Source organism: Corvus moneduloides, chromosome 15 (genome assembly GCF_009650955.1).
Source record: "Corvus moneduloides isolate bCorMon1 chromosome 15, bCorMon1.pri, whole genome shotgun sequence".
Classification (NCBI taxonomy): domain Eukaryota; kingdom Metazoa; phylum Chordata; class Aves; order Passeriformes; family Corvidae; genus Corvus; species Corvus moneduloides.
In genome coordinates, this window is record NC_045490.1 from 16,503,905 (window position 1) to 16,530,942 (window position 27,038).

General features: G+C 52.0%; 2 protein-coding genes across 4 annotated transcripts in view; one reads left to right on the forward strand and one right to left on the reverse strand.

Annotated features, from left to right (window-relative positions):
* CYSTM1 (cysteine rich transmembrane module containing 1) lies at positions 1-24,483 on the forward strand. 3 transcript variants are annotated; one of them, XM_032125097.1, is made up of 3 exons: positions 1-103; positions 11,609-11,856; positions 24,031-24,483. In XM_032125097.1, exons 2-3 carry the CDS (start codon positions 11,628-11,630, stop codon positions 24,135-24,137), a joined length of 336 nt encoding a protein of 111 aa, XP_031980988.1. In that variant the 5' UTR covers positions 1-103; positions 11,609-11,627; the 3' UTR covers positions 24,138-24,483. The 3 variants fall into 3 exon arrangements, with proteins under 3 accessions (XP_031980988.1, XP_031980990.1, XP_031980989.1); XM_032125099.1 differs by having other exon boundaries at positions 9-69; XM_032125098.1 differs by lacking the exon at positions 1-103 and adding an exon at positions 1,087-1,111.
* Positions 24,484-26,717: 2,234 nt separating this feature from the next.
* PFDN1 (prefoldin subunit 1) overlaps positions 26,718-27,038 on the reverse strand; it is a 31,606-nt gene continuing 31,285 nt past the window's right edge. The window contains exon 4 of the mRNA XM_032125100.1: positions 26,718-26,881. Coding sequence (XP_031980991.1) covers positions 26,798-26,881 — 84 coding nt within the window. The 3' untranslated portion in view covers positions 26,718-26,797. The remainder of the gene's footprint in view (positions 26,882-27,038) is intronic.

Below are 27,038 nucleotides of genomic sequence, written 5' to 3' on the forward strand. Positions count from 1 at the left end.
CGTGCCTGCCCCGCTGGGGGCGTGGCCTGGGCCTCCCGTGACGTCACCGCCCCGCGGGGTGCGCAGCAGGTGCGGGTGGCGGCGCGAGACGCGCAGGGCGCAGGTACCGGGGCTCCGTGAGGGGCTGGGGGGCCGCGCCCTCACGGCTCGGCTGGGCTCGGCGCGGCTCGGCTCGGCTCGGCTCGGCGCGGCTCGGCTCGGCTCGGCGCGGCTCGGCTCGGCTCGGCGCGGCGCGGCTCGGCTCGGCTCGGCTCGGCTCGGCTCGGCGCGGCTCGGCTCGGCTCGGCTCGGCGCGGGTGGGAGCTGCGGCGGGTGGGGGGGAGCGGGGCCGGGCGCGGGGCCGCTCAGGACTGATGAGGAGCGGGAGGATGAGGAGCAGGAAGGCTCCTCGGGGTGAGGGGTCGGGCCCGTCCCGTCCCGTCCCGTCCCTGGGAGCCTGCGGTGGGTGACCGCGCTGGGGACAGCGCTCCGGAAGGGTCGGGGCAGGAGGAGCCCGGTGAACCCCCCTCAGGCGCGTCCCCCAGCCCGGGGGTCCCGCCCTGTCTGACAGCGCCGGCCATGCCGTCGTTGTCCCAAAGGTGCCCTAAACAATCCCAGGCTGGCGCGGCGGAGCGGGGCGGGGGCTCCCGGCGCTGCCCTGTGCGCGGGGGACGCGGTGCTGCCCGGCTGAGGCTGTTCGTGCACCGAGGGGCGAGAGCAGGGTGGGCGCGGGTGGTACTGATGCTGAGGATTATTTAGTGTAGAGCAAGAGGTATGGTAGCACTCGGAGTAAAAATAATAGTGCTGCATCGTGTGTTTAAAAGCCATTATGGTTGTCCTGGATTTATGTTTCCTGTTCCTATAGCTGAGGAGACCTCATTTGGATAATTAAATGTCATGGTGAAATAGGAGAATGAGGGAAGGAGAGCGCTTGTCTCCTCTCCTCTGCCACATGGATCTGCCACCCCTTCTGATGGCAGTGGGCAGACCCTCTCTGTCCGGGCTAGTGCCAAGAGCTGTCCCACTCACTCCAGATTCGTGTTTAGCTTTATCTGAAAGGAAAAAAAGAGATGCTCTCTGCTTTTGATGCCTGTACTACGAGACGTGTGTGAGCAACCTGACTGTAAGTAGGGTAAGTCTGGGTAAGGTAGTAAGTGTGGGTGAGTTATAATGACTGTGCTGAGCAGCTGCCTTCTCCTTGTGCTGTGTAAATACAGTGATAGGATACAAGGTGTGGGAAGTGCTGCTGTGCTGGGAAAGGGGTATTTCTCATCAGTTGCTTAAATAATAAGTGACTCTTCCTAGAAATTTTTGATGATGATAATAATAATATTACTGTATCAGGTAGACTGGGAAGGAGGCTGAAAACACTGAGACTTTATAAATTCTACTGATCGTATTTCAGTGCTTTTTGGGGACAGTCAGGGATTAATGTGCATGTTAGATAATAGTCATCTATTGCGCAGGATAGTGGTTTTTACCAAGCACAGGAACTTCTGCAGCACGAAGTCTGTTTCACTCTGCCCCTTATTCATGTGCTATAAAGGCCATCTTTGTTAAATACTGATTCGTCATTCCCCAAATGGTGTGAGAGCTGTAACTGATAATCTGCAGAGGCTGGTGGGTGTCCTTGCAGCAGAGGTCGAAGAGGAGACTGTCGTGTAAAGGAGTGGCTCTGACATGGGTGGGGGCTCTGTGTGTGCTGAGTAGACCCTGCGAGGTGGTGCCCTGGCGTCAGTCAGAGCAGAGAGCTCTGCTGGTTTGCTGCCGTGTGTCCCCCCAGGTCCATTTTACATTTAAAATGGGCAGTGGTTTGCTGCTCAGACAACCAGAGCTGTTCTGTGAGTGTAAGCAGAGATGTTCCTGCTCATAGCATTGCACCGGGGTGATGGAGAAGTACCTGGAGGGCTTTGTGTGCTGTAAACAGAGGAGCTGCCTGTTCTCGGGGTAGTTCTATGCAGGATTGGATGTATATGTTACCTGATTTTTTTTTCTACGAGGGCAGAGCAAGCTCGTATAACTCTGGATTTTCAAGAAACAGGTCTGCATTTCTCCTGCCCCCTGTTTGTGATCTGTGTGTGGCACGGCTGGAAGCTTATCAGGGGTCCCTGAAAACTTCTCGTGGGAGCTGGAGCCTTGAATGAGCAGGTTCGCTCATTCGCTACTGTTGGTATTGATGTTTTCTACTCTCTGGGTTGCATATCCTGTCTTAACTTCCTGCTTCTGACCTCAAACCCAGTGGCTCAATGAGCAGAAAATAGCACTGTCATTTCTGGGAATAGGGAAAGATAGGAAGGAGCCCGAGTCATTCAAGCAGACGGTCAGTATTGCCAGGCCTGGCATCCTGCCGGCAGCAGCTTGGCTTCCCACAGGCAGCCTGGGAGCCTCCGAGCCCGCTCATCCCAGCATGGCTGCCTTCCCCAGGATTCGGGGTGAAGGGCTTGGCCTCACACCTGTGCTGAGGGGCAGGAAATGCTGGGCTACCCTCACAGCTGTATCCTGGGAGCTCTTCCCAGCTGGGGTCCCCTTATGTGGAAGTGCCACCACTGTGCTGTCCTGGGAGGGAGCAGTGCTGTGCTCCAGTGCCTGCGCACAGCTGGTCAGGATTGCAGAGGGCTTTGAGGAGCGGATCTCCGTGGAAGCATCTGGTCTGTTGCATTCCTTATGCCAGGCACCACCACTGCTGAGCAAAAGCTGCTGTTTCTGTCACTTACATATCAGAGAGAGAGATTTGCACACTAGGATTATAATGTCTTCTTGAGGTATTACTTGGTCTTACCAGCTATTGAGGGCAGTCCCCTGAAGTGTAGACGTTTTTCAGCCCCCAACAGGGTAAGACAAAGGCTTTTTTGGTTTGGTGACCACTGGTATGGGAGAAACTGCGGCCCGTGACAAGCAGACGTTAAAGAGGATTCTTGCATATGCCCTACAGGCAAAGTAAAGCATCATGGTAGAGCCACATGAAGGATATAGAAAAGCAGAAAAAGTGAGAAAACATGAAGGGGGCGGACAAATCTCAGTCTCATTCCATTTTCCAGCCTATCATGGAAATCTCTTTCTGACTAATGAGATCTCAGCTGTAGAAGATGCCTGTATTTCTGTCTGCACACAGCAACATGACCGTGCCTTGGGAGCTGTGTGCTGCTGCTGGTGTGCTTCTGCTTGAGGTGCTAGAAAATCATCATGGGCTCTGGGTAGTATCTTCCACTTAATCCACCAGTGTTTCAGAGCTGGTGAAGTTATCCTGAAAGACTGCTGCTGTTCCATGGCTGGAATGCTGCCACAACACCATCTGAATAACATATGAATGTATTATCTGTGCTTACGAGTTTTCTTGCCAGTCATACTGTTTGTTTCACATTCTCTTCTCAGTTCGACCAACAAAGCTCCTTGCTTCAACTATTATTTGCAGGTGTAGTTTAACCTGACAATCAGATGTTCTCATTGATTTTTTTGTTGTTGTTTTGGTATTTGTTGCATCTTAAAGCAGTCAATGCACCACTTTAACAGCAAGCTGTAGTCATTATTTCTGGAATTATCTAAGGCAACATATTATACAAAGACTTGAACAAGAGCAGTGCATTCAAAAGCATTCAAAACCTGAAATCAAGATGTTGATGCTTCTCTCTGAAATGATTTCTGTGTAAAGGACTTTGCTTTTTGGTGGGTTTTGCCACAGGCACTGCTGTACTTGGGCAGAGTCTCACCTGGCATGTCAGCAACAAGTGCCGTGGCTGACACCACCTGAGGGGCTGTGAAGTGATGCTTTCCATCTTTGTAATTGTTAGTTCCTGGTGTTGAAGTATATGTTTCTAAAACCTTTCATCAGATGTCTGAAACAATTGACATTTTTTCCCCATAAGGATGCAGTTCATGTCATAACAGTAGCAGGGCATTGGATTTGATTTCTTTTTTCCACTAATGCTTTTATTGTAGGAACTATGTCAGCTTCATACTTTCCTTCTGCCGTGTAGAACATGTAGGTAGACAGTGGGCAGCATATTGCAGGCAGTAAGTGATGGATAGTGTTTCTGAAGAGGTTTGTGTGTTAGTAACAATTCATGAGACACTGACATTTGTCTGAAGAAGGAAAATCCTGGCATGAATGTGGTGTGGGTGTGAAGGTACATTGATAAGAGTTCTGTGGAGAACAGCAGGGGCAGATCTGTGACCGTGAAGCTCCACAAAGGATGTTGCCTCTGAGGCAAAAACTGTCAGCATGACTACAGCCCTTTAGAGCTGATCAAATCCTGGTTTCTGAAACCAGAATCACCTGGAAATGGGCATATCCATTATGGTTTTGCCAAGAAGGAAGGGCAGATGATGGGACTGGGGAGCTGGGACAGTTCATAGGTACACCAGTGTCAGCCTCAAACATCAGTTAGGCTTTCCATTTTCACATGTGGGCAGGCTTCAGAACCCTGGAGGGCATGGAGGACACCAGGAGGAGGGAATACCTGGCTCAGGAGGGTTAAATGCTTGTTCATCCAAACCACTGTTCAGTGCACAGAGCTGCCTGATCTGGTGGCTTCAGCCACACAGGTGCAGTTGTTTTGTTCAGGAAGTGCCTGGCAGCCACTCAACTAAATGTGAGGAAATGCCCCTCTTCTCAAGGACTGTGAGTGTCCTGGAGTCCAGGACACCTCTTAAGGAAATGGGCTTCAACAGAGGAGTGGGTTTTAGCTTTTCCTTTTACAGCACAAAGCTGGGCTTTTTGCTTTTGCCTAGACCTGTATTTTGGAAATTAAAGTAGTTTTGAACAGCTTTTGTCAGAAAAGGTGGGGGCAGCTCTTGTTCCCCCTCAGCTATTTCTCTAGGCTGATGGAGCTACCTGGTGAAGTGGGAGGGCAAACCAGGGAGGAAGCTTTTCCTGGAAGCAAACCGAGCAAGAATGGAATCTCTTACAATTTATCCTTAACGTACCTTTCGTACAATCACTAAATGGAGCTGACAAATAAGCTGGTGAGAGGGAAACACAGAGCCAGTGCAATTTAAGAGCCACTTGTGCTCTTTTTCATTTGGATGCTGTTCATATGAAATGTAATTTAAATGCTAGGCTGGTTGCCAGGAGCTGGATTGCTGATGTTAAATGTACTTTCCATTAGAGCTCTGTATTGGAAAACGACTTCCTAGCGCTGCAGGCATTGGAAGGGGTGGGTTATATCAGGGTGCCCCAGTTGTCCTTCTCAGGGTCTGGTCTCTCACCGTGCCCTCCATCTTCATCTGTGCAAAGACCAGCTGAATCAATACCTGCCATACCCAAAAGGTGATTCCTCCTGACTACAGCAGCATGAGGTGCAATGCTTGTCCTGCTGTCCTAAAAAAAAAACAACTTCTCGCCTTTAAATTCCAAAAATCTGCTAATTGCTTTTGGGTCATTATGGGGTTTTTTTCCTGTGTTCCAGACTGCTGATTTCCTTTGGGTTTTTCTTGTTGGTGGTTTGTTTTTGGGTTTTTTTTTAGTTTACTAATCGCCCATTTGTTTTCATAGGGCTGTTTCTTGCACTGTTCCCTGTGCTAGAGAAGGTGTTTTGCCCTGTTTCAGTACCCTGGTTAGATTGTTCTCTCACCCCATATGCACAGCTCTTTATTTAATGGATTTTCTTGCTCTGGAGATTGGATTTGAAGGATCTGACTTGCAGGCAGCTGTCCGTAGGGATTGGTATTTCTTTGCAGGTGATTAGTAGCTGTGGACACCTACTGTGTAAAAATGCTCTCCTCAGATTTGCCAAGGTAACAAGGTGCCAACAGGAAGAAGCAGATTCCTACTGCTCTCCAGTCATTTTGGCAATAATTATGGTGGCTGTAATTATTCTGACCTCAAGAGATGTTTGGGAGCGCCAGCCTTGTACGTGGCCTTTTGGAGGAGGGAAAAGGGTGAAACTGGGTCATCTTGGCAGGCTCTGAAGGGTCTTTGTTTGGGCATCCCTTGTGCTAACAGAAAAGCTTTCTTCCATCATGCTTCCCCTTATTCTCTTCATTCTTGGTTGTTTTTCTGCACCATGTTACCTTCTGACCAGAAGTCCTCCCTGTCCAGGCCCCCAGGCTGTGCCTCAGGGCTGCACATGCCATCTAAATTAGGCTTCCTGTTCCTTCCTTCCTAGTTTTAGAGGTGGCAACTTGTGGATGGTGAGACATTCCCAGGTTGAAGCTAAGGCTGTTTTCAGAGGCTTGTGGCAGAGCCAGTGAAATGGTGGAAGAGACTGTGTGTTGTCACTTGGGTGAGCAATGTTGTGAGCTGTACGTGTGCAGTGACAGGCTCTACAGGAGCTATTCCCACTTGGAAGGATCTTGCAGTTGCAATTAGTACAGTGCAGCTTGAGCTCTGTTTTTAGCTTGATGGATGGCAAGAGCTGCCCTGGGAGTGGGCTGGGAAAGGGGTGGGAAGCAGAAGACAGCTGTGGCACTGTGCAGAGAGAGTCTGCCTGCTTCCTCCTAGACAAATGGTGACACTAAAAGGCACAATGATGTCTGGAAAGAATAATCAAGGAATGGTGCAGGCTCTGTTGAAGCAGACAGTCTTCAGCTCAGGAGAGATGCCTGGAGAAAACAAAAAAGATAATAAATTCATGAGTGTGCTGGGAGAGGAGGATCAGGAGCAGTGACTGACTAGTTCTGTAGCAGCTGCCTTGGTTTGCTGGCCTTCTACAAGGCAGTAAATGTGAAGCGATCAGAAGTTTTTTCAAAGTCTAATGGTGAAATCTGTTTCTCTAAGGATTGGTTGCCAAAAGGGACAGGTTAAATATATATCTGTTTGTGTGTAGTGTATGCAAAGCATTATAGTTCTGAACTTGCACCTTTTGCTAAACCTTAGCCAGAGCCAGGTTACACCTGTAGAAGGACTGATATTCTCACACAGGATGGTGCTTCTTGCCTGTTGGTACCTCTGTGTGTACACACACATCTGGTGCTATGTGCATTCCCTATACGACCCCGTACTTCAGTGGCTTCTGGTTTGCAGACCTTTTGAGCAATGGTGCAGCCTTCTGGCGTGTGATAAGCAGCTTGTTTAAAAATGAAACCCTGCTGTTGGGGTAGGGGAAATAATGTTTACTCAGCAGTGTAGAACAAATGAGTTTGAAGATGACTTAAGGAAACGATGTACTAATGAACTTGCTCCTTAGCAAAAGTACTAATGTGGTGGGGAGGAGGAATAGGAACGTGGTTTGCCATTCTCTTCAGATGGATTAGCAATTTCTCTGTTGTTAAGCAGCAACAGACGGGACAAATACTTAGTGACAGTCAAGGAAATCTCTTTGTTTGCTGGGTCTAGTACTAAATGAAGTTTAGCACTAGTGAGGCTGTGCAGGGACCATTGAGCTTTGTACCGGCTCTTCCTGCTGGACCTCCTGCAGCGTCATGGAAAACAAAGGGCTTCACTAATGGTTGGCTTCTTTCTTTTGAGCTTTGCCTCTGAGAGGTGCTCACTAGGAAACACACAGATATGAGTTCTGATGCAACCTCACAGGGGCTGGTCCTGGTTGCAGCTCACACAGAATTACCAGTTGGGGTAAGAACCCACAGCAAAGCTTGATGATGTGTTTGACTAAGAGCTCAGGTATGTCTCTGAAAAGTATTTGCTTCATGCTGCAAATCCCTGCCATGCAAACACGTACCCAGGTGAGTAAATAGAACTAGGAAGTATGTGAAATCATGTATGAGATCATGAGAGTGAAGGAAATCTCAGTGTTGTCACACAGCTCAAAAAGGGCGAGTAGGGGTGTGTGTATGTGTAGCAAGTACTGGCAGTGAAACTGGGGGACAAGGAGAGATTCTTTCCGAGAACTTAGGTTCCACAACTTCCTCCTGGGTTTGCTGAATACCTTGATGAATTCTTCAGGGCTTTCCTCACTCATCACAGACAAATCCCCAGTGGCTGCTGAGTGTTCATGCTGGACACTCTCTTTTATCTCTTGCCTAATCTCAGTTATGTTACTTTACCCTCAACCTGGAATATGCTCTTCTTAATCTCCATTTTTTCCTCTGTTCTGTTGTTCTGCTGTCTCTGCCCAGGCATCTGTACAGCTGTTAGTAGGCTCTGGCCAGTTTTCCCCTCAGTCCCTCTCCCATATCAGCAGGTGGAATCTCAGTCACTGCCTCCACTCCTAACCTTCCTCCTCTTCAAAAGCTGTTTTGACACAGCCAACATGGAGCTGGTAAACAAAGAGCACTAGTAATTCTTTCTTGTTCCCTATGCTGCCACTTCCCTGTTTGCTCAAGCCGTTGGATTTTTAACTCCTTCTCACTGTTTCACAGACATTTCTGCAGAGCTGCTGATGTGCAGGTGGTTTTGTTCATCCCCATGGCTGTTGGTTTTAACCAGACTCTCATCTTACCACACTCTTTCAGGGGTTTCTGAGCTTTACCAGGCACACCTGATCCCCATCTCAGCCCTTTCTGCAGAGGTGCTTTGTTACCTGTGTGGTCCCACTGGCTCCAAAGGGATTCTGGCATGTTCCCATGCTGGATGCTTGCCAGAGGCCAGGCAGCCACAGGACAGGGAGCAGGCTCCCTGCTTGGCTAACAAAGGGAGTGAATGGCCAGTCCTGATGGAGAAGGGTGGCCCCTGGCAGTCCCATGGCAAGGGAGCAGTGGGGTGGCTGAGTGTTATCCACTGACTGAATCTGAGTTCACAGCCAGCTGAAGAATCACAGCATGTGTTCACCCTTGCTTCAGCACTAAAATATCAATGATATTGAATGTGGATAAATGAATTGATGCATATAAAGGGACAGGAGGGAAGACTAACCTTCCCTGGAAAGGGTGGCCTGGGTTGATCGTCCTCTTGGGCAGAAGGACTTTGAAAAACTGAAGTAATCCATGTGAGTCTGCTGGAGCTGGACAGTGCTCATCAAAGCAAGCTAAGCCCCGAGGGTTCTTAAGGTTTATGAACAAAACATGTTCTGTTGTTTGCTGCCTTTGAAAGCCTAGTGTGTGTGTGTATATAAAAACACATATATTTGTAGCTAGGATGCTAAATTACACCCTTGAACAGAGAAGGGGAACACGAATGGAGAGGTTGTCCCCTGCCCAAGGAGCCGACATTGGGCTGGAGCTCTTTGATCTGGAACAGGGCATTCCCACATGCCACCTCCCTGGTTTGGTGCAAACCTAAATTCAGGAGGGTGACCTCCTGCAGTCACCCTGATGGAGCAAGAGGCAGTTTTCCACCAGGCAGGCAGCAGTGCCCTGGATCCTCTCGTGCCAGGAGCAGGCACAGCAGCTGTGCATTGGCTCAGGGAGCCTGAGCAAACCAGGGGGGTTCACAGGGTTGCCTGGGCCATGCCTGGGCTCCAAATGGTTATTCTGCCACATGCAGTGCTCTGTTGGTGTACACACACACACTCGCTCTGGCCTTATTCTTCCCTGGAAACTTGCTTTTGGATGTTATTTTGGGATGATTTTCTGGGTTAGATGAGCATTAGTGGCCTGTTGTGTCCCAGTTCTCTAATTGATTGCATTGAAGTGAGTTGTAGGGTTTGCTGCCTGCCTTTCCCTGCCTTCCTGAAGAAAGAATTTCCTTGCTAGAGACTTGGTAGGGGGGTTGCATTGCAGTGCAGTGGTTAAAGAGCCTTGAGTTAAGTGTATGTTGTGCTTGTCTGTTTTAAAGTGAGCAGTTAAGTGGTCTGGCTGGCCTAGCAGTGGGGGAAAAAAAACAAGCCATAGATAAAATTCCTGTAATCCCAGACATTGGTTAAGCAGTTAAAACTCTTGACAAAGCCATTAAAAGATGTCATCTGCAGGGTACAGCACTGCCTTAGCAGTTACGTGGGACAACTTCTTTGTGAGGGCAAGAGGAGGGACAGACACTGATCTCTTCACTCTGATGACCGGGGGCAGGACCCGAGGGAACGGCTGGAGCTGTGTCAGGGCAGGGTTAGGTTGGTATCAGGGAAAGGTTCTTCCCCCAGAGGATGATTGGGCACTGACCAGGCTCCCCAGGGAATGGTCCCGGCCCCAGAGCTCCAGGAGCCCTTGGACAATGCTCTCAGGCACAGGGTGGGATTGCTGGGGTGTCTATGCAGAGCCAGGAGTTGGGCTGGGTGATCCTTGTCCAGCTCAGCATGTTTGTGGTTCTGTGACTGTGCCTGGCTCGCACACCATGAGGAGCGTTCGGGCGAATTCAGGTGAGTGACAGCTGCAGCCTGTGAGCCTCAAGGGCTCTCGGTGTCCTTCTGGACGGGACGGCGGCCCTGTTCCCTTGGAGCAGCCTCTAGATCCCAGGCACTGTGTGGGTTCAGCCGGGCTGGGTGCGGGGCAGAGCCCCGCGGTGCCACTTGGCATCGCGCTGGCGACCTTCGGGCAGGAGCAGCGTGTAAACAAGCGGGAGCCTTGGGATCCTTCCTTGGGGAGGGACAGCCGGCGCTCTGAGGTGATGAAACAGCAGGCTGTAAACAAACAGCTCGCTCTACACTGCCAGGGACTGCGGCAGCTAAACATAGCCCCAGGGGCTGGGCTCGCCTGGCCTCTGCCCCGCACATCGCGCTGGGCTCCGGTGGTAGCGGTACAAAGGTGAAATTCTTCAGGCTGAGCTCGCTGCCTGTGCCCATGGTCTCTGCTGCCCGTCCCCGGGGGCGCAGGGCTGAGCAGTCCGGCTGCTTGCCCATCTCAGTGCCATCCAAAGGCGATCCTGCTGGCCAGCCCCTCCCACTGCAAGCCTGGCAGAGGCAGGTTGTGCTCCTGGTATTTCTCCCTGTGGCGTGTGGGAGGAGGTGTGTAGCAAAGGGCAACTGGTGACCCGTCTGCACCCTGTAATAGGGGAAGGAAATAGCAGGCTACCGCTGCTTCGGGCAAGAAGGTTCCTGAACGCGTAGGATGCTAATATACACTTCTGTTTCTCAGACAGGGAGAAGCTCCAAAAGCCTAATGTAAGAAATGGTTTGCTTAGTCATGCTGCTTAGAGGTTCATTAAAGTTGCAGTATTGGGACAGTCTTGTCTTCTGATGGCTGTGCCATGAGTAATGCATGACATGGGTTTTATGAGCTCTCTGAGGTGTCTTTAGTGTTGCTTTTTGAGTGAGGCTGAGCCCAAGGCCCTAATTCCTTGTGGCTGCTTAATGATTCAGTTGTGTATGACTGGAAGACTACACAACGTGCTGGGGTACAGTGTCATCAGGAAATTATTCCATACTGCCCTGCTCCAGAGTGCTGGTCTGGGTGCTTTAACAATTAGCAGAAGCGTAATGGACATTTGTGTTCACTCTTTCTCATGTCAAAGCTATCAAGTGCCTGGAACAGGCTGCGTTTCTCCATGGTTTTCCTTTCCAATATTGACAGAAACATGAAGTAATCACTTCTAAATCTCTCTTAAAAGCATTTTAATCATGAGTGGAAGTAGAGGATTTTGCTTTGCTGCTGCAAGACTTAGGGTGAATAGCTGATGCATGACTGGAAAGCAGCATGCTACTACTGCTGAGCTAAACTCGTGTCACTTAGAGAAATCACTTCAACCCCATCCCTACCCCCGTGATAGGGTTAAAAATAAATTTGCTGCTTGACCAGGTATTTTGAAGTCTGTTTCTCACACAACGTAGGGCTCTCTGGAGAGCAGTCTGCAGTGGAACTCACATGGTCGTGGATGAGCAGACAAAAGCAAACCAGGTCTCCTGTTTGTTTCCTTCTTTTGCAGGACAGGTTCCGCATCCCACATGAGCTACGATAATCCTCCACCGTACCCCGGCCCGGGCCCAACTGCCCCGTACCCACCCTATGCACAGCAGCCGGGGGGCCCTCCTGGCCCGTACCCCGGCTATCCCCCTGGACCCACCGGGCCCTACCAGCCGGGCCAGCCAGGCTACCAAGGATATCCCCAGTATGGATGGCAGAACGCACCTCCACCTCCAGGACCGGTGTACGCGGATGGGCCGAAAAATACAGGTATGACCGAGCAGCCGCGGCGTGACATTGGGGCACCTGTTTGCCTCACATGAGTACACGCTGACCTTGAAGTAATATGTTCACCAGCACCTGGCCCTAAAGGAGGCTGGTGAATGTATTGGAGGAGGTGGTGACTTGTTTGAAATAGCAGTTTTGTTTACAGCTCGTTTTCCTGCTTTGTTTTGCTGCTCTCACAGTTCTCTCTCTGGTTGTTGGAGAATACTGCCAAACATCTTTCGTGCTGATCCCTCAAGGGAATCCTTAAGCTGAGGTTGTTATACAGGCTTTAGATTTGCCACAACTCTCATTCCACCTGTCTCTTGTTTGATGAGTTCCAACCAAAGGCTGCACAGTTAAAGCTTATAATATTCAAATGTGCAGTTCGTACTGAATTAATGGACCTCGGTTTTCGTGAGCCCATCAGTATCTGTCCAAGTGATCTGCTCATTCCTGGGCATTTTGGTTTTTTCTGAAGTTATTATCATTCTGTGGAAAAACCCAGATTTCTGGGGAAGGGAGGGAGGATGATGCACCTTCCCTTGGCAGCTGGCTGGTCCATCTGTGTGCCACGTCCCCTCAATATGGCACATTGGTATGCTCTGGCACCCACAGCTCTCCTGGGGCTCACTGCAGTGCTTGCTGCAGGCTCAGATTGTCAGAGGAGAGGCAGAGAAGATGATTAAGGGATGAGAGCTTCTCCTCCTTTCTGTGAGGAGAAGCTGAGAGAGGTGGACTGTTCAGTGGGATTGAACAGTCTGGTGTGGGTCTATCGAGAAGGCCCAAATTTAAGCAGTGAGCAATTGGTGTGAGTGAATAAGAACCTGAATTGAGGGCAAATCATGAGTTCAACTTCCTCTGTAACAGAGTGAGAACCCTGCCTTTGAGGAGGAGGAGGAGGAAGCAGCAATGGTGATGCTTCCCACCACTTCCATCACATGGAATCAAAATGTAATCAGGGTTTTCCCTGGGGTTTTGGGGTGGCTAAGAGATGTTTCTTAGTACTGGGTGGGGGAAAACTCCTTGTTTTCCATGTTGAACATCTTTGGTTGGTGCCAGTGTTGCTTTGCTGCTGTAGCCACACAAAGGGATGTGCTGGCAGAGGCTGAAGGGAGACAGGAACTGTTCCTTTGGACAGTCTGGCTTTGAGACAGTTCTGCTGCCTTGGAAGCTTGAAGGATCTCATATCAAACTGGATCAGGGAACTGATGACACTGAATGTCCTCTGCTCTGCTCACAAACCTGTGGACTAGCACAAAGAATAGGCTGGCAAATTGGAGAGGACAAGTAGTGAAGTGTTTGAGCGTCTTGCACTGAGAGCCCAGGCTTGTTCTGCAGGAGGTTTGATTTTGTTAAGCCTAAGCTAACACAAGTTCAGCTCTGCAGAAGCAGCACTCTAATCCATAAATTAAAAACCTTCTGGTAAGTCTTGTCCTTGAACTGCCTTCCCACAGCTACAGGTGGTCTCTGAACCCACCTTGGGAGCCTCTAATTAGCTCCACTGTTGCTGAAGTGGACGTAAAAAAGTGATAGAATCACAGAATGATTTGAGTTGGAAGGAACTTAAAGATCAGCCAGTTCCAACCCCCTGTCATGGGCAGGGACACCTTCCACTATCCCAGGCTGCTCCAAGCCCCATCCAGCCTGGCCTTTAACACTTCATGTGTGGGGCAACCACAGCTGCTCTGGGCACCCTGTGCCAGGGTCTCACCACCCTCACAGAGAAGAATTTCTTCCCAGTATCCCATCATCCCCTGCCTCCAAGTCCTCCCCAGGGCTGCTTTCTCCACCCAGCCTGTGTTTGCACTTGTCATTGCCCCTACCCAGGTACAGGAGCTTCTGCTTGGCCCAGCTGAGCTTCACAAGGTTCACATGCCCCCACCTCTTCAGCCTGTCCAGGTCCCTCTGGATGGCACACATTTATTTTAAACACATTTATTAAGTCTGCAAAGTGAAGTCAGGGCTATAATTTTGCATTTCTCTGCAAAAGCTTTCTTTTTCTTCATTCTCCTTCTGTTAAACACCCTTTTTTTCTCCCCTTGCTCCCTTTTGGCCAGTCTGTCAAACTGGAACCTGACCTTTGTCCTCTGAAGCTGTAAAAGAGCTTTCAATGGGGCTTTGTTTAAGAACCCCAGGAGCGTCTAATTGAGAGTGGATGTCTCTAAAAAAGCTATTTTTTTATAAATCTGTTACACTAATGCTATGTATCTGTATTAGTGTGGCTGAACTTCTAACATAAAAAACTGACATCTAAATTTAATCAAGGCATTGCAGTCAGCCTGGCTGGTCTAGCATGATTTCATGTGGCTTCCTGTGGTGTTTCCAAACACTTATCTGGGAAGAGCTACTGCATGGATGCTTCCTTTTCAGAGTGGATATTTTACTCTCCTACATGACTTTGCTTAATCTAATGAATTAAGCTACTCCAAGTAGTACATTAGTATTTCTGAATAAGCATGTGTCCACAGTGAAAATTAGGAAATTTGGTATACTTTAAATTTTATGGTTTACATAATCTTACTGTGTGGGCAAACTGCAAAGTGGGCTCTTATGTTGTAGATCGTAGCCCATGTGCTACTGCTAATGTGTGGAAGTAATTATTTATCATATTTTGGTCTTGAGTGGATCACACAGATGGAAATGATTATTGCTGAGCTCTCAAAATCTGATGGTAAAGTAGCATTTTATGGTGATGGTGTTTTTTCATCTTAATTTGTAGCCCATCAGGAATAGCAATGGACAAAGCCTGTCCACTCAGCCCTTGGAGAAGTAAAAAAAACCTCACATGCCCCACTCTCTGTATTAAAGCTGTATCTGAGGTGTAACAGGGAAGCAGCTTAACCTGGCTGCTGGTTCTGTCACCCACACTGCCCAGGAGCTCTGAGCCTGTTTCAAAGGCTGCTGGTGAAGGACTCCAGGCTGAGCAGCACTGGCCTGAGTCACACTGCCCATGTGTGCTGCAGCCACACCTTTCCCCACCCACAGCACCCGTTTCTCTGTGTCCTCAGGAGGTGGGAGCTGTTAGCCCAGGCTGGAGACTTCAGCCCCTCTTGCTGGGGTTGTGCTTGGCAAGGGTAGGAAGGAAAGTTCTTGCTGTTCAGTGAGCAATGACTCCACTACAAATAGGTGAGAAAGGGAAGGTGTCACCATCTTTTCAATATGCCATTGAACTGGGGGACAAACCTAAGGGCTTGCTGGAGGAAGCTGCAGTCCAGAACAGCTCTGGACAAGGAGAACACGTGTGTTCCCCTCTGGACTGTCTGTGCAGGATTAGCCAGCCACGAGGACATCTGGGGTGCAGAAATCAGCTTGTGGTTATGTGTTAAGACATAGTGGTGGTGGCCATATGACTCCCATGTGGCCACCCCCATACGACACCGTGGGACAGGGAGACTCCAGCTGATCACAGTGTTCCTTGGCCCCTTCTCCCAGAGGGGATGGAGGCCAGTGTGTGCAAGCTTGCACCCCCTCAGAGTCACCCCAGCTACCTCAGGCCATGAAAGGCCTCAAAGCATGTTTTTTCTCCACATGAAGGAGCAGTGAACTGGAGACTCACTGGTGACTTGCTGAGGTGTCACAGAAGACCTCATGGCTTTATTTTTTTTGGATGGATGGCTTTTAGGCTCGATCAGGTTACTGATACCAAAGTCTCCAAAGAAACCCCACTTCTTACATCTTGCAAGGGCTGGCAACTGACTTGGCTGTTGTTCATTAGAAATAAACAACTTGACCTTTGCCTTTAGAGATGATAATGTATATGCTGAGCCTGAGGGACGTTATCCTTAAGGGTGTGTGATTCAGCCTCCTAGCGCTGGGAACTGACCTGCTGATCTCTGGCTCCAGTTTTCCTGCTGCCCAGGCTGAGGGCTGTCTCCGTGTCTGTCCACACGAAGTCCATGTGGGTGTGAGCTCCTGGAACAGGGTAGACGTGCCACGTGGTGCTTGGTGTGGGTAGAGGGAAGCTGCCTGCACCAGAACAAAGCTGGGAAACACAGCTTTAGGAACGTGGTTCCTGTGTGCCGCATTGTGTAGGGAGCAGGTTCTTCTTTACAGCAGGGGCTTGCTTAGGAGGAGGAAAATATCTTGTTCCAGAAAATATCTCATTTCCCCACCAGTGTTTTCATTATTTGTTATCAACTAGCATAAGGAAACCACAGTAACTGGTGACTGCTCAGCTGGTACTTTCTTGTCTGTGTAAATTAGAGGTGAAATGTAATGCAGCTGATTATGGTATACTTTCAAAAGAAGTGGAACGAGCCGAAGTATGAAGTGACATAACTAATTTTGAAAGCAGAAGCTGATGTTAGCAATTTGACCAGCTTAATTTCTTCCCCCCTCCCTGTTGATACATGCCAATGTGATGGATGAGGCTATTCCATGCTGTGCCAAAGGGAACCAGGCTCTGTCAGCAGGCACTGCGGGCAAACAGAGCTCAGCATTGCGTCTGAGCCATTGTACACACAGGGTGGAAATCTTGTTTCTGGAGGTTGATTACTTGTAGCAAAGCCGTCTGCGATAAGAGTAATAGTCACAGTGATGCTGTCTGCCTCCTAATGTTTGTCCAGCTGCAGAATAAACAGGTCACCTAGATACAGGCACTGCCTGCTGCTGGAGGGGTGGATGATTTTTCCTCTTTACCTGTCTCAGTGTGGAAAGGAGGGGATCAGAATCATTCTGGTGAGGCTTTCCAGTGCCTTTCAGTGGTTACCCCCTTGCTTCCCAAACCATGTGGAGCTGAGCCTTCCCCAGCAGGAGTTAATTTGGAGGACAGGCTTTCTGTCTGTTGACCTCTTTCTAAGTAGTCTGTTGGAACATTTAGTTTAACTGTTCCTGTGCCTTCAGGAGCTGCAACTCCAGATGCTGGAGTCCTGCAAAAAAAAAAAAAAAAAATCTTACTTGGCAGTTGTCCTCTTATCTGCTTCTCATTCCTTAGTGTGCTTTAAAACCCAGCGTTCTCTCCTCCAGGACTGCTGTATCATCCCTCCCTCTGTCCCTGGCTGCACAAACAGCGGGGGCTGTTGGCTGGCAAACAGGGCAGTCGTGGGGCTGCTGTCTCACCTCACCTTCACTGCTTTTCACCCTCAAGGAGGGAGTAATCTGATAACAACCTGATGCAAAGAAAATTATTCCCAATTCAGGTCCAGTATCTGAAAACAAGCTTCAGACAAACTGGCCTCAGGAGGCCAAGGCTGACAACACCGTGGGCTGAATTTAACAAGGCTGCTGTTGCAGTCGTTGTCAGCTGGGCACCAGGCTGGGTGAGGAGCAAATCATGCACGGCCTTTTCCCAGCACTGCAGACACTGCACAGACTGTGGTACTTGACCCTGTGGGGCTGCACAAGGAGGATCTCACGGGGGCGTGTTCCCTTTGCTTTAAATTGGGCTTTGTCCCTCTCCTGTCAGTCACCCAGAACACGCTTGCAAGACCTTTGTAAGATGAAGTTTGTGCTCTGTGAATCCCTCCAAGCCAGGTGTTGTTTAACTCTAGGACTGATGCTGGTTTTCAGTGTAAGCACTGACACAGGCTGAGGATTGTGCTGTTCTTAAGCCCTGTGGCTGACTAGGTTAAAAACATCTCCTTGCTTTAACAGTAAATTAAGATTTTACTGATTTTAAAAAGTGTTAGAGGAAGTTCTCAAAATCTGTACTTTTGGGAGATGTCTCTCATCTGTTGTAGTCTAGAAGGGTCTGAAGCCCTGAATTATTGTACATTTGAGCTGAGGGACAGGTTTTTTTCTCGTATGACATGTGTCCTGTGCACTTTCTAACCTGTGTGCTGGGGTTTGTAGTGCTTTGGAGAGCTGGCTGATGCCTGCTGACATCCTGCAGAGACCTGAACACTCAATACACAAGGTGTGCTGATTCCTGTAAGGATTGCTTGTAGCCCTGCTTTTTGGGGTGTTGAATCCTTCCCAGGCGCATTGATACGCCATAAATGCTGATTAGTATCACTTTTGTTATCTCAAGGATCGCACATCCCTCTGTGTTCAAGTGAGGAAACAACATCTTTTCCAGTCCTGAGCTCAGCTGCAAGAAAATCTTCTGCATGGTTCCTGCTGAGCCCTAACCCGTGCCTGGCGCCCAGACTGGTGTGTGAGAGGGGAACAGCTTTGCCCAGTGCAGCGTTGGCTCTGGAAAGTGCTCTCTTGGCTCACCTGCTCAGTGATTTCCCTGAAATGTGTGGCCTGTTCAGCTTCCTGAAAGCTGAAACAGCTCTCTAGGGTGAGCGTCAGAGCTGCTCAAACTTACGGGAACAGAAAGGCAGGAATTTTCCAACTCCTGAACCCAGGCCTGTGGCCATGGAAAAGGGCAGGTCTGATACCTGTGTGGGCAGCTGTACTTCAGTCGTTTCTGCTTGAGCCCAGGCTGAAATCTGGGCTGGGTCAGCAGTGGCTGTCTGGTGGCAGAGGGGATTTGCAGGTGGAGCTGCCTGTACTCCGTGGCATTTTCATTCTGTGACACTTGGTTTCTGCTCGGGTGGCTCTGGCAGAAGCCATTTGTGTTTGGAGCTGGGAGTTGTGAAACTTGTCCTGAGCATTTTGAAGCTTTGGAAGATTCTTGCTTGAAGTGGGCTATTGAATTTCCATCTGGCTGTGGTATCTGTTTCAGGAGTGTACTGAGGTATTTCCTGAAATCTGAGTGTGGTGTTGGTAGAGACTGTGCACACAGTGAAAGCTTCTGGGCAGGAAGGAGTTGGGGGGCTGGAAAATAACAGGCCTGAAGCTGTTAGGCTTGAGCAAATACCCCCAGAGAGGAGAAAGAACAATTAAATGCTTTCCTTGCCAAGGGAGTTAGATCTCATCTGTGCCCATGCTGTGCCCTGGAGAGGCCTGGTGCAGAGAGCAGCCTTGGTGGCAGCTCATACGAAAGTTTAGTCCCTGTTCCCCAGTCCTGAAATCTCTTCTTCCACACTTGCTGCCTGTGTGGGGTTTATTTCAGGACAAGTGGATGTCTGGGAGGTCATGGCTGGGTGTTCCTTCCTCTTGCAGCTCTGGGTCTGCAGACCAGAGTGTGCACCTCAAAGATGGCTCTTGGACATTTGATTTCCAGTCACTGTCACTTCTGCATCCATTGGGTGTGCTTGTGCTGACTTTCCCTTCTTTGGCCTCCATCCTGAACAGAAGAGCTTTCCAAGGACCTGGGTGAGAATGGTTTGAAGGTAAAAGCAGATGCACAGGCTGACCTGACTTAGCAATCTGCTTCAGGCAGCACAAAATCATTCCAAACGGTGGCGAGCAGTTTCCTGCTCGCTGAAGAAGTGAAAATAAAGCTCTTGGTGCAGAAGTGGCTTGTGATAAAACCCACTTAATTGACAACTGGGAAGAGGCTTATGGGTCCCTTCTCTGCTGTGCACTCCCTCCCAGATGAGACTCTGGTATTAACTAATACTCCTGCTCTGACCAGCTGTTCCCATGGCAAACAGCCATTCTGATAGCACAGGAAGGGAGGGTTTTGGGGCTGCAGTGGCAGTGATTGTAAACTACTTACTGCTGCTTCCTCTCATGTGCCCCAGGCCTTGCCTCACAGCCAGGAGTGCAGGTGAGGGGTCTGTGCTGGCACACAGCTGGGCTAAAGGAAAGTAAACTTCAGGGCAATGTGATTTGAGCCCTCCCACCTTAAGAGGAGGGGAGTCCCTGCAGCTGGTGGATGCTGGGCTTTGCTCTCCACCTCCTGTTCCCCAGGCGCTGAGCCTGCCCCGTGCTGGCTTCTCTGTGCCTGGATGTCATTCCTGTCATACCTGAAATGCCCAGGCAAGGGCCTGGCCCCTGTCATGTGCAGCAGGACTTCTGGGAGAGCTTGTGGAGCTCAAGGGCTCTCAGGCACCATCACTACCCCCATGTAGGTAAGTTGGTACCTTGACAGTGATGTCTGTATGCGGGCCCTGGGAGAGGATGGACTGGTTCTGGCATCAAAGCCAGTGCCCTTGCACTGCAATCCTTGTAGACCCAGTAAAGCACTGCAATAAGGAGCATTGCAGTCTAAGCTCACCATTTTAGTTTATGCCAAACCGGGTGAAAAGTACAGCTCATTCCTCTCCCTCATGGAGCTAATGATTAACGTATCAATTAGGTATGAGAAGAAACAAAATGTGTATGCTTAAGATAAAGTCGACTGTACATGAAATAAGAAGGTATTGTAGTATTTGTTTTAAAAACAAAGTGGGAGTTATTTGCACTGGTTTGTGCAGGCCACTGCTGTGTGATTACAGGGAGTGATTACAGGAAAGGCTCACCCCGTTTTCGGGGTAAGCATGATTCATTGTGCTCTACACTCTGAGGCTGATTAGGAGGTGGGAGGGTCTCTCAGCTTATACCTTCTCCCATCCTGTTTTAGAAAAAACAACGAAACCATCAAAACCGGAGCCTAGAACTGAGTGCTGTCTAGTGCCTCCAAGAGAAATCACCCTTGTTTCTCTTCTGTTTGTGGCCACCAGGCTTCTGCTCATAATGGCGAGGACCCTTTGTGCTGGAGGTGGTTGGAGTGCCCAACCTTGGCTAAAAGAGAGGCACAAAGCAGCTGATGAGGGTCCCCAATAAGGCTCGCCACAGAAAACTGGGTGGCTTTAGCTTGGAGGCACTCAGGCACTGAGGAATCTCACAAAAGCCACGATTCCCTTCACTGGCAGATTGTGGATTGGGTTTTGTTGACAAAGGTATCCCAGCAGAAGATCTGATGTCTGTCAGTGGAATCCTGCTGGTTGCAGTCAGCTGGGAAGCTGTGGGGGGACTTGGCATCAGTCATGGGCTGTGCAAGACTTCCCAACAAAATGCTTTTAGGAGGTTTGGATACGGAGTTTGGGGGTTGACACGGCGTTTGTACAGCACTACTGCATGGCCTGGGAGGAGTGGGTGAAGGTGCCACCACATGCTCTTGATGTCCTGTGGTACTTGTGTCACTCTGTAAGTGCTCTGAAGCCAGCGTTCAGGTGTCCAAAATGAGCAGATTGGTGTAGGGTGTGTCCAGCTCAGTGAGAGGCTGGGCTGGGAGCAGTTCATCCAGCCTGTCTTTGAGCTGGTTGGTAGCTGTAGCTGAACAGCTGACCACCCTTCAGCTGTTCTGCTCCTCTTCTGTCCTCTGCAAGCCCCACACCCAGATCAGAAAAGCTGTTCAGCATTAATGCTGTGTATCTGTGGTTAAAATCTCTCTGGCAATTTGTGTGGTGCAGCGACAAAGCTGCAACTCCTGAAGCGTTGATGTGGCTTCAAAGAAAGCCTCACAAACTGTGAGGGAGGGGTGGCTGTCTCTCTTCAGAGCATTGCCCAGATGCTCTCCACGTGTGAATGTGTCCAGTGTTGATGGTGTGCACGCTCAGACCACAGCAGTGGTTGCAGCAGCTCCCGTGAGCTGGCAGAGGCAGAGCTGCCCTCGAGACTTGCTCTCCTTGGAGAGGAGCTCTGCAGTGGAAGGCGGCAACTTCTCAAATGTGTATTTCAGGTGCTATCTTTGGGGCATTCCTTGAACTTGGAAGGTGAGCGGGTTTGCTGAAGTACAACAGCTGCCTGTCATGGGGGAAGACCACAGCTTTTTTTCAGAGGGTTTCTGCCAAAAGGTGCTTTTGCCACAATGTGCTGTTGGTTTAAGTGGCTTCCAGCTTTTCGCAGAAGTGAGGGAACAAACGTGAGTGCTGTTTCACCATTTCTAACAGAAAGGCTCACCCCAAACCCATGGTGAGTTCTGGAAAGGTCTTGACATGGCTGCTGTCCCTTGCCCTGTCCCAGTCCTGCCCCCAGCTGTTAGTGGGCAGCTGTGCCTGGTCCTTCGGCTGGCTCCGGGCAGCCCCTTCCAGGACAAGGCAGTGCCAGAGGGCTGGCTGGCAGGGACAGGAGGTGATACCCACGGACACTGTGACCCCCTTGTCCCACACGAGTTGGCTGAGCAGCCGTGGTGAGAGCGCCCGGCTCCCTCTGCCCAGGCCCAAGCTTGGGAAAGCCATTCCGGTTAATATTTCAGCAAGCGTTGTGTAACAGCACCTTTTACATGCCTTGGACGTGCTTTGTTGGCGTGTCCCTGACACTTGGCTGTAGCTTAAAACTTCTAATGGATTAATCATAAATACTTCAGGCAAACACTTCTTGCATCCCTGCAGTCCTGGACAGCTGATTGTAACTGGCAAGGGGCAGCCTCCTTCTGCTGTGTGGATCTGGATGTCTCAGGGCACTGGAGCCCTCAGTTTTGGGTATGGCAGTGCTCTGGCAGCAGCAATCCAGCTCGCCATGGCTCAGAGGTGGGACAGTTTGAATGGCAGCCTGGCAGCTGGTTGGAAGCCAGGGCTGTGTCAGGGCTCCAGCACAGGGATGTCACCATCTTACACAGGACTCTTGGAGTATTTGGTGGGTGTTTTGCCTCCACTGATCATAACAGGACCTTCTTAGAGCAAACAAATGCACCAAAGAGCTGCTTGTTTAGAGCTCCTGGATCCACCAGGAGAATAAAGCCCAGACCGAGCCCCTGGGTCACCTCTCCATGCAGAACAGGCAGTGGACAGAGCTGCTGACACGCTGCTGTGTAAGGTCGAGGCTCACAGGCCTCCATGTTCTCCTTGCAAGTCTTCCAGGCATGGCTTTGAGTGCAGGTTTGGGGCTGCGGGAGGAGAGAAGGGCCTGGCCAAAGTCCTGTGTGCCATGGGATGTATTCCCCTTGGGATAGGATGGGATGGGTCCGTGGTCCACCCTTTCAGAGGGATGAAAGAGGCAGCCAGGGTGCCGGGCTCACAAGTCATGGACCTTGTTCTGCACTCCTTGCGGGTGTGGCAGGGGCTGGCCCTGGGCACAGCCCTGCCCGGGGCTGTGGGGAGGAGGTCGTGCTTCCCCTGGCAGCAGCGCAGGCAGCCAGGTTTCTGTCAGGTCCTGCTCTGCTCCTGCTGGGAGGTGCCAGCCTGGGCCCTGGAGGGGCGGGCAGGGACAGCAGCTCCTGAGGGAGGAGAGCGCGTGGCACCTCTCCTGCTCCGTCACAGCACTGCCACCTCTCCTGGGGCTGAAGGGAGAAGAATGTACATGCTGACATTCCTGGAGCAAGGGCTGCAGCTGCTGTGACTGAGTGGCCAGAGGGAAGGGGGACAGCAGTGCTGTGCTGATGCCATGCAGGGGCTCCCCTGGAGCTGGGCTCTGCCTGTGCAGAGGATGCCTCTTGTCCCTTACTGCCCTTGATGAGAGGGAGCTGCCTGAGGCTCGGGCACAGCTGTCTGCAAGCACAGACGTTTGGGGGGTGCTGGACTCTCCTTCTCTGCCTCCCTTGGGGGTGTCAGAGTTCTGGCATTGTGTAAGCTGGAGCACATCCTCCACCCATTGCTCTGCAGAGCTTAAGGAGTGACTGGGGAATGGTTTCCCGAGCACAAAGCAAGCCCGTGGGAGGGCCAGGGCAATGCCATGAGCTGTGTCCTGCCCAGGCTTCTGCCTGCCAGCACTAGCTGCCTGCCTGGGTTGGACTCCAGTGTGAGGGCACGTTTCCTGCACAGACCACAACGATCAGACCCAAGAAAGCTGTCAGGAAGGACAGTCACCTGCCTGCCCTCCGACTGATGCAGGTCTGGGTGTGACAGCCTGGGCTCAGCGAGGAGGAACCAAAGATAAACTGCTCCTGTCCTAATGGGCCTCAGGAGCTGGCACAAAGAGCAAGCAGCACACTGGCCTCAAGTCGGAGACCCTGCCTGGAGAGCTCCACCCAAACCTGGGGCTCCCTCCTGTGCGCTCAAGCAGTTGGCAGTGTGCAGCAAATCCCCACAGGCTGCCAGGAGCTTCGGGGCAGGGATGGTTTCTGTCCATGAGGCCATACCTGGAGCGTTGGGGCACCTGCCCCTTGGCCCGTGAGGTGTCACTGCACTGCCACCTCCTCGCCTGTGCCTCGGGCGCTCAGCTGACAGGGCTGGCAGTCCCCTCGCATGCAGGAGGGACACAGAGCCGCAGCAAGGACTGGTCCCTGCCCTGTCATCCTAGGGAAGGAGACAGTTCTGTGTGTGGTAGGGCTGGAGCAGTTGCTGGGGAACAGCAGTGCTAGTCCCAGCGGACAGGCTCACAGGCTGCAGCGGTGCTTGCAGCTGAGGGAGCTGCCACCTCCTGGAAAGCTGACCTGGGGGCTGGGCCACACCTGGTTCTTGTCCTCTTCACTGCGTGTCGTGACTGTGCACGGCAGTCACAGGCAGGCTGCTGCTCGGACTCACCAGCCCCTCTTGCCCGCAGTGTACGTCGTGGAGGAGCGGCGGAGGGACGACACGGGCGAGAGCGCCTGCCTGACGGCGTGCTGGACCGCGCTCTGCTGCTGCTGCCTCTGGGACATGCTGACCTGACGCCGCTGCCGCCCTGCCGCTCACCGAGCGCTATGCAGGCTCCCCACTCCTGTCCCGACTTCTTTCTGTTACTGTAATCAACGCTCTGCTTTGCACAGCCACGAGTTCCCGTCTGTCCGTCCTAGCGCCTTGTCGGGGTGGGGGGTGCACTCCTTTATTTTAGTAAAGGAAAAAAATCCCTTTTTAACATTTCTAAGACTTTTGTTGTAACTTTGAAGAATGTGCTAATGGTGTATTTCAGCCAAAGGCATTCTGATGAAATGTATATTTACCAGTTGAGATTTTCCTAGCCCTAGAGACGAAGACGTACGCAATAATTAAAGCCAACAGTTGATTTTCTTCACTAGGTCCCGGCTGTTTCAGTAAATCTGTCTGCAGGGTGGGTATTTATTCCCCATGGTGCTGTCTGTCTTTGGCCTCCTGTGGGCACTGACTCTGTCAGTGGGAGTCCTTGGTATGGCACCTCCAACCCCCTCATCCCACACAGGGCAGCACAGTCAGGTTTTTATCCTGTGGGTCTGGCCAGTCGGGTCCCCTTCTGGAACCAGGGCCCTCTCCAGCAGCTCCTGGGACAGCAGAGCTGGGAGAAGCACAGGCTGAGCTGCTCTGTGTGTGCACCAGCAGCTCCTGGGGCAGGGCTGGTCCCAAGCTGTGATCCCTCAGCCCGCGCTGCAGAGCCCCGAGGGTTGTGGGAGGTAAATTAATGGGTAAGAAGAGACAAGCCATGGATTAATCTAGTGCTGAGGATTTAGAGCTGAAGCTGTTCCATGGCACGCCTGGCCAGAAAAGGGATAAAAAGCTTTACTCTGCAGAAAAGTGGGGAAAACCTGCTGCTGGTTCCATGGGGGATGTGTCCCACCGTGCTGCTCCCCCAGCCTTGGGAGCAAAGCTGACCCTGGTGTCCTGACACACACTGGCATTGTGTGGCACTGCCTGGAGATCACCCAGGGATCTCGGATCTGTCTGCAAAGGGCACTGCACTCGCTGTCCCTTGGTGGTGCAGCCCAGGTGCTCTGTACAGCTCCACTCTGGGCTCAGCAGTGCAGTTTGGGGCTCTGGTCTGGGGCAAGCTGATGTGTCTGGGGTTGCAATCCCCTCTCCCCAGGAGTCTTCGTCTGGGGGCTGCCCCTCTGGAGCCATAAGCTCGGGTCTGTGTCCTGGTTCCTAGAGGTCCCTGCCCTGGGAATGGGCACTGTCACCTTCCCTGTCACTGCACCTCCTTGGCAGCTGTAAGGAATCAGGAGCAGAGTCCCTGGCTCGCTCTCCTTGGTGGGGGGAAGTGGAGCGTGTGACTGCCCTGTGCCCATGGCCCTGCCGGGGCGGAGCAGCCACAGCCCCGTGTCTGTGGGACAGCGGCTGCAGCTGGGGCCGTGTGTGGTGAGCCAGATGACACGGCTTGGGAGCCTGGGGCAGCGAAGGGCCAGCCCAGAGTGTGACAGCCCCCGTGTGCCTATGGGATGACAGCCCGGGGGGGTCGGCAACGGGACCTGGAAACTCCCCCAGCTCCGGGAGCCTCTGGAAAGCGCTGGGGAGAGCGGCGGGGGCCGGGCCGGTGCGCTGCCCAAAAGGGCCACACGGTGGCGGTGTCCGGCCGCGCACCGCCGGGGCTGCCGGGGCAGGCGGGAATGGAGCGGGATCGGCGGGAATGGAGCGGGATCGGCGGGAATGGAGCGGGACAGGGAATGGAGCGGGATCGGCGGGAACGGAGCGGGACAGAGAATGGAGCGGGATCAGCGGGAACGGAGAGGGACAGAGAATGGAGCGGGAGCAGCGGGAATGGAGGGGGATCAGCGGGAACGGAGCGGGACACGGAACGGAGCGGGATCAGCGGGAATGGAGGGGGACAATGGAGCGGGACAGGGAATGGACCGGGATCAGCGGGATGGAGAGGGATCAGCGGGAACGGAGTGGGACAGGGAATGGAGCGGGAGCAGCGGGATGGAGCGAGAACGGAGCGGGACAGGGAATGGAGCGGGAGCAGCGGGAATGGAACGGGAGCGGCGGGAACGGAGCGGGACAGGGGAGTGGAGCGGGACAGGGAATGGAGCGGGAGCAGCGGGCATGGAGCGGGACAGGGAATGGACCGGGATCAGCGGGCATGGAGCGGGACAGGGGAGTGGAGTGGGATCAGCGGGAACGGCCCGGGACAGGGGAATGGCCCGGGAGCAGCGGGAATGACCCGGGATCAGCAGGAATTGGCCGGAATCAGCGGGAACGGAGCAGGACAGAGGGAACGGCCCGGAACAGCAGGAATGACCTGGGGCAGCGGGAACGACCTCCTGGCGCGGGCTGGCTGGGCCAGAGCCGGTTCCCGTGCCCATGGCTGTGCCTGTGCTCATGGCTGTGTCCTTGACCCTGGTGGTGTTTGTGCCTGTGCCAGCCCTGCCCACCTCCCTCTTCCCGCACCACCACTCCCCAGCAGGACCTTCCCCAGTGCCCACACCAGGCAGTGGGTGTCCACTGGATGAGGGTACAGCTACTCCAGGGAACCACGATTTCCTGCAGGCCCCTCACGCCAACTCCTCCCACCACCCCATCTCTCCATCACACGCATGCAGGGAGAGCAGCCAGAGACAGGAGCTGTGTGCCACACAGTGTTTTATTGAGGTGGGGTGGGGGGTCAGGCAATGGGGATCAGCCCAGAGCACCCAGGGGTGCCACTACTGCGCCCTGCGGGCCATCAGCATCTCCCGGATATTGTCTTCTGCTTCCTTCACGCTCCGCTCCAGGTACGACTTCTTCTGCTGCAAGGCAGAAACCAGAGGAAAATCAGGATCCCCCCCCAGCCCTGCCAGCACACACCTGGGTACCAGGGCCCAAAGCTGCCCAAGCAGAGCTGTGGGTGCTGGCTGGGGCACCCACCACACTGCAGGTGTCCCATGTGGGGACAGCAGTTACACA

Bases quoted from the DNA above. Each gene is read 5' to 3' on its own strand.
- CYSTM1 (XM_032125097.1), top strand. From the start codon at position 11,628: ATGAGCTACGATAATCCTCCACCGTACCCCGGCCCGGGCCCAACTGCC. The intron at 11,857-24,030 runs GTATGACCGAGC...TCTTGCCCGCAG, and splicing joins GGATGGGCCGAAAAATACAG to TGTACGTCGTGGAGGAGCGG.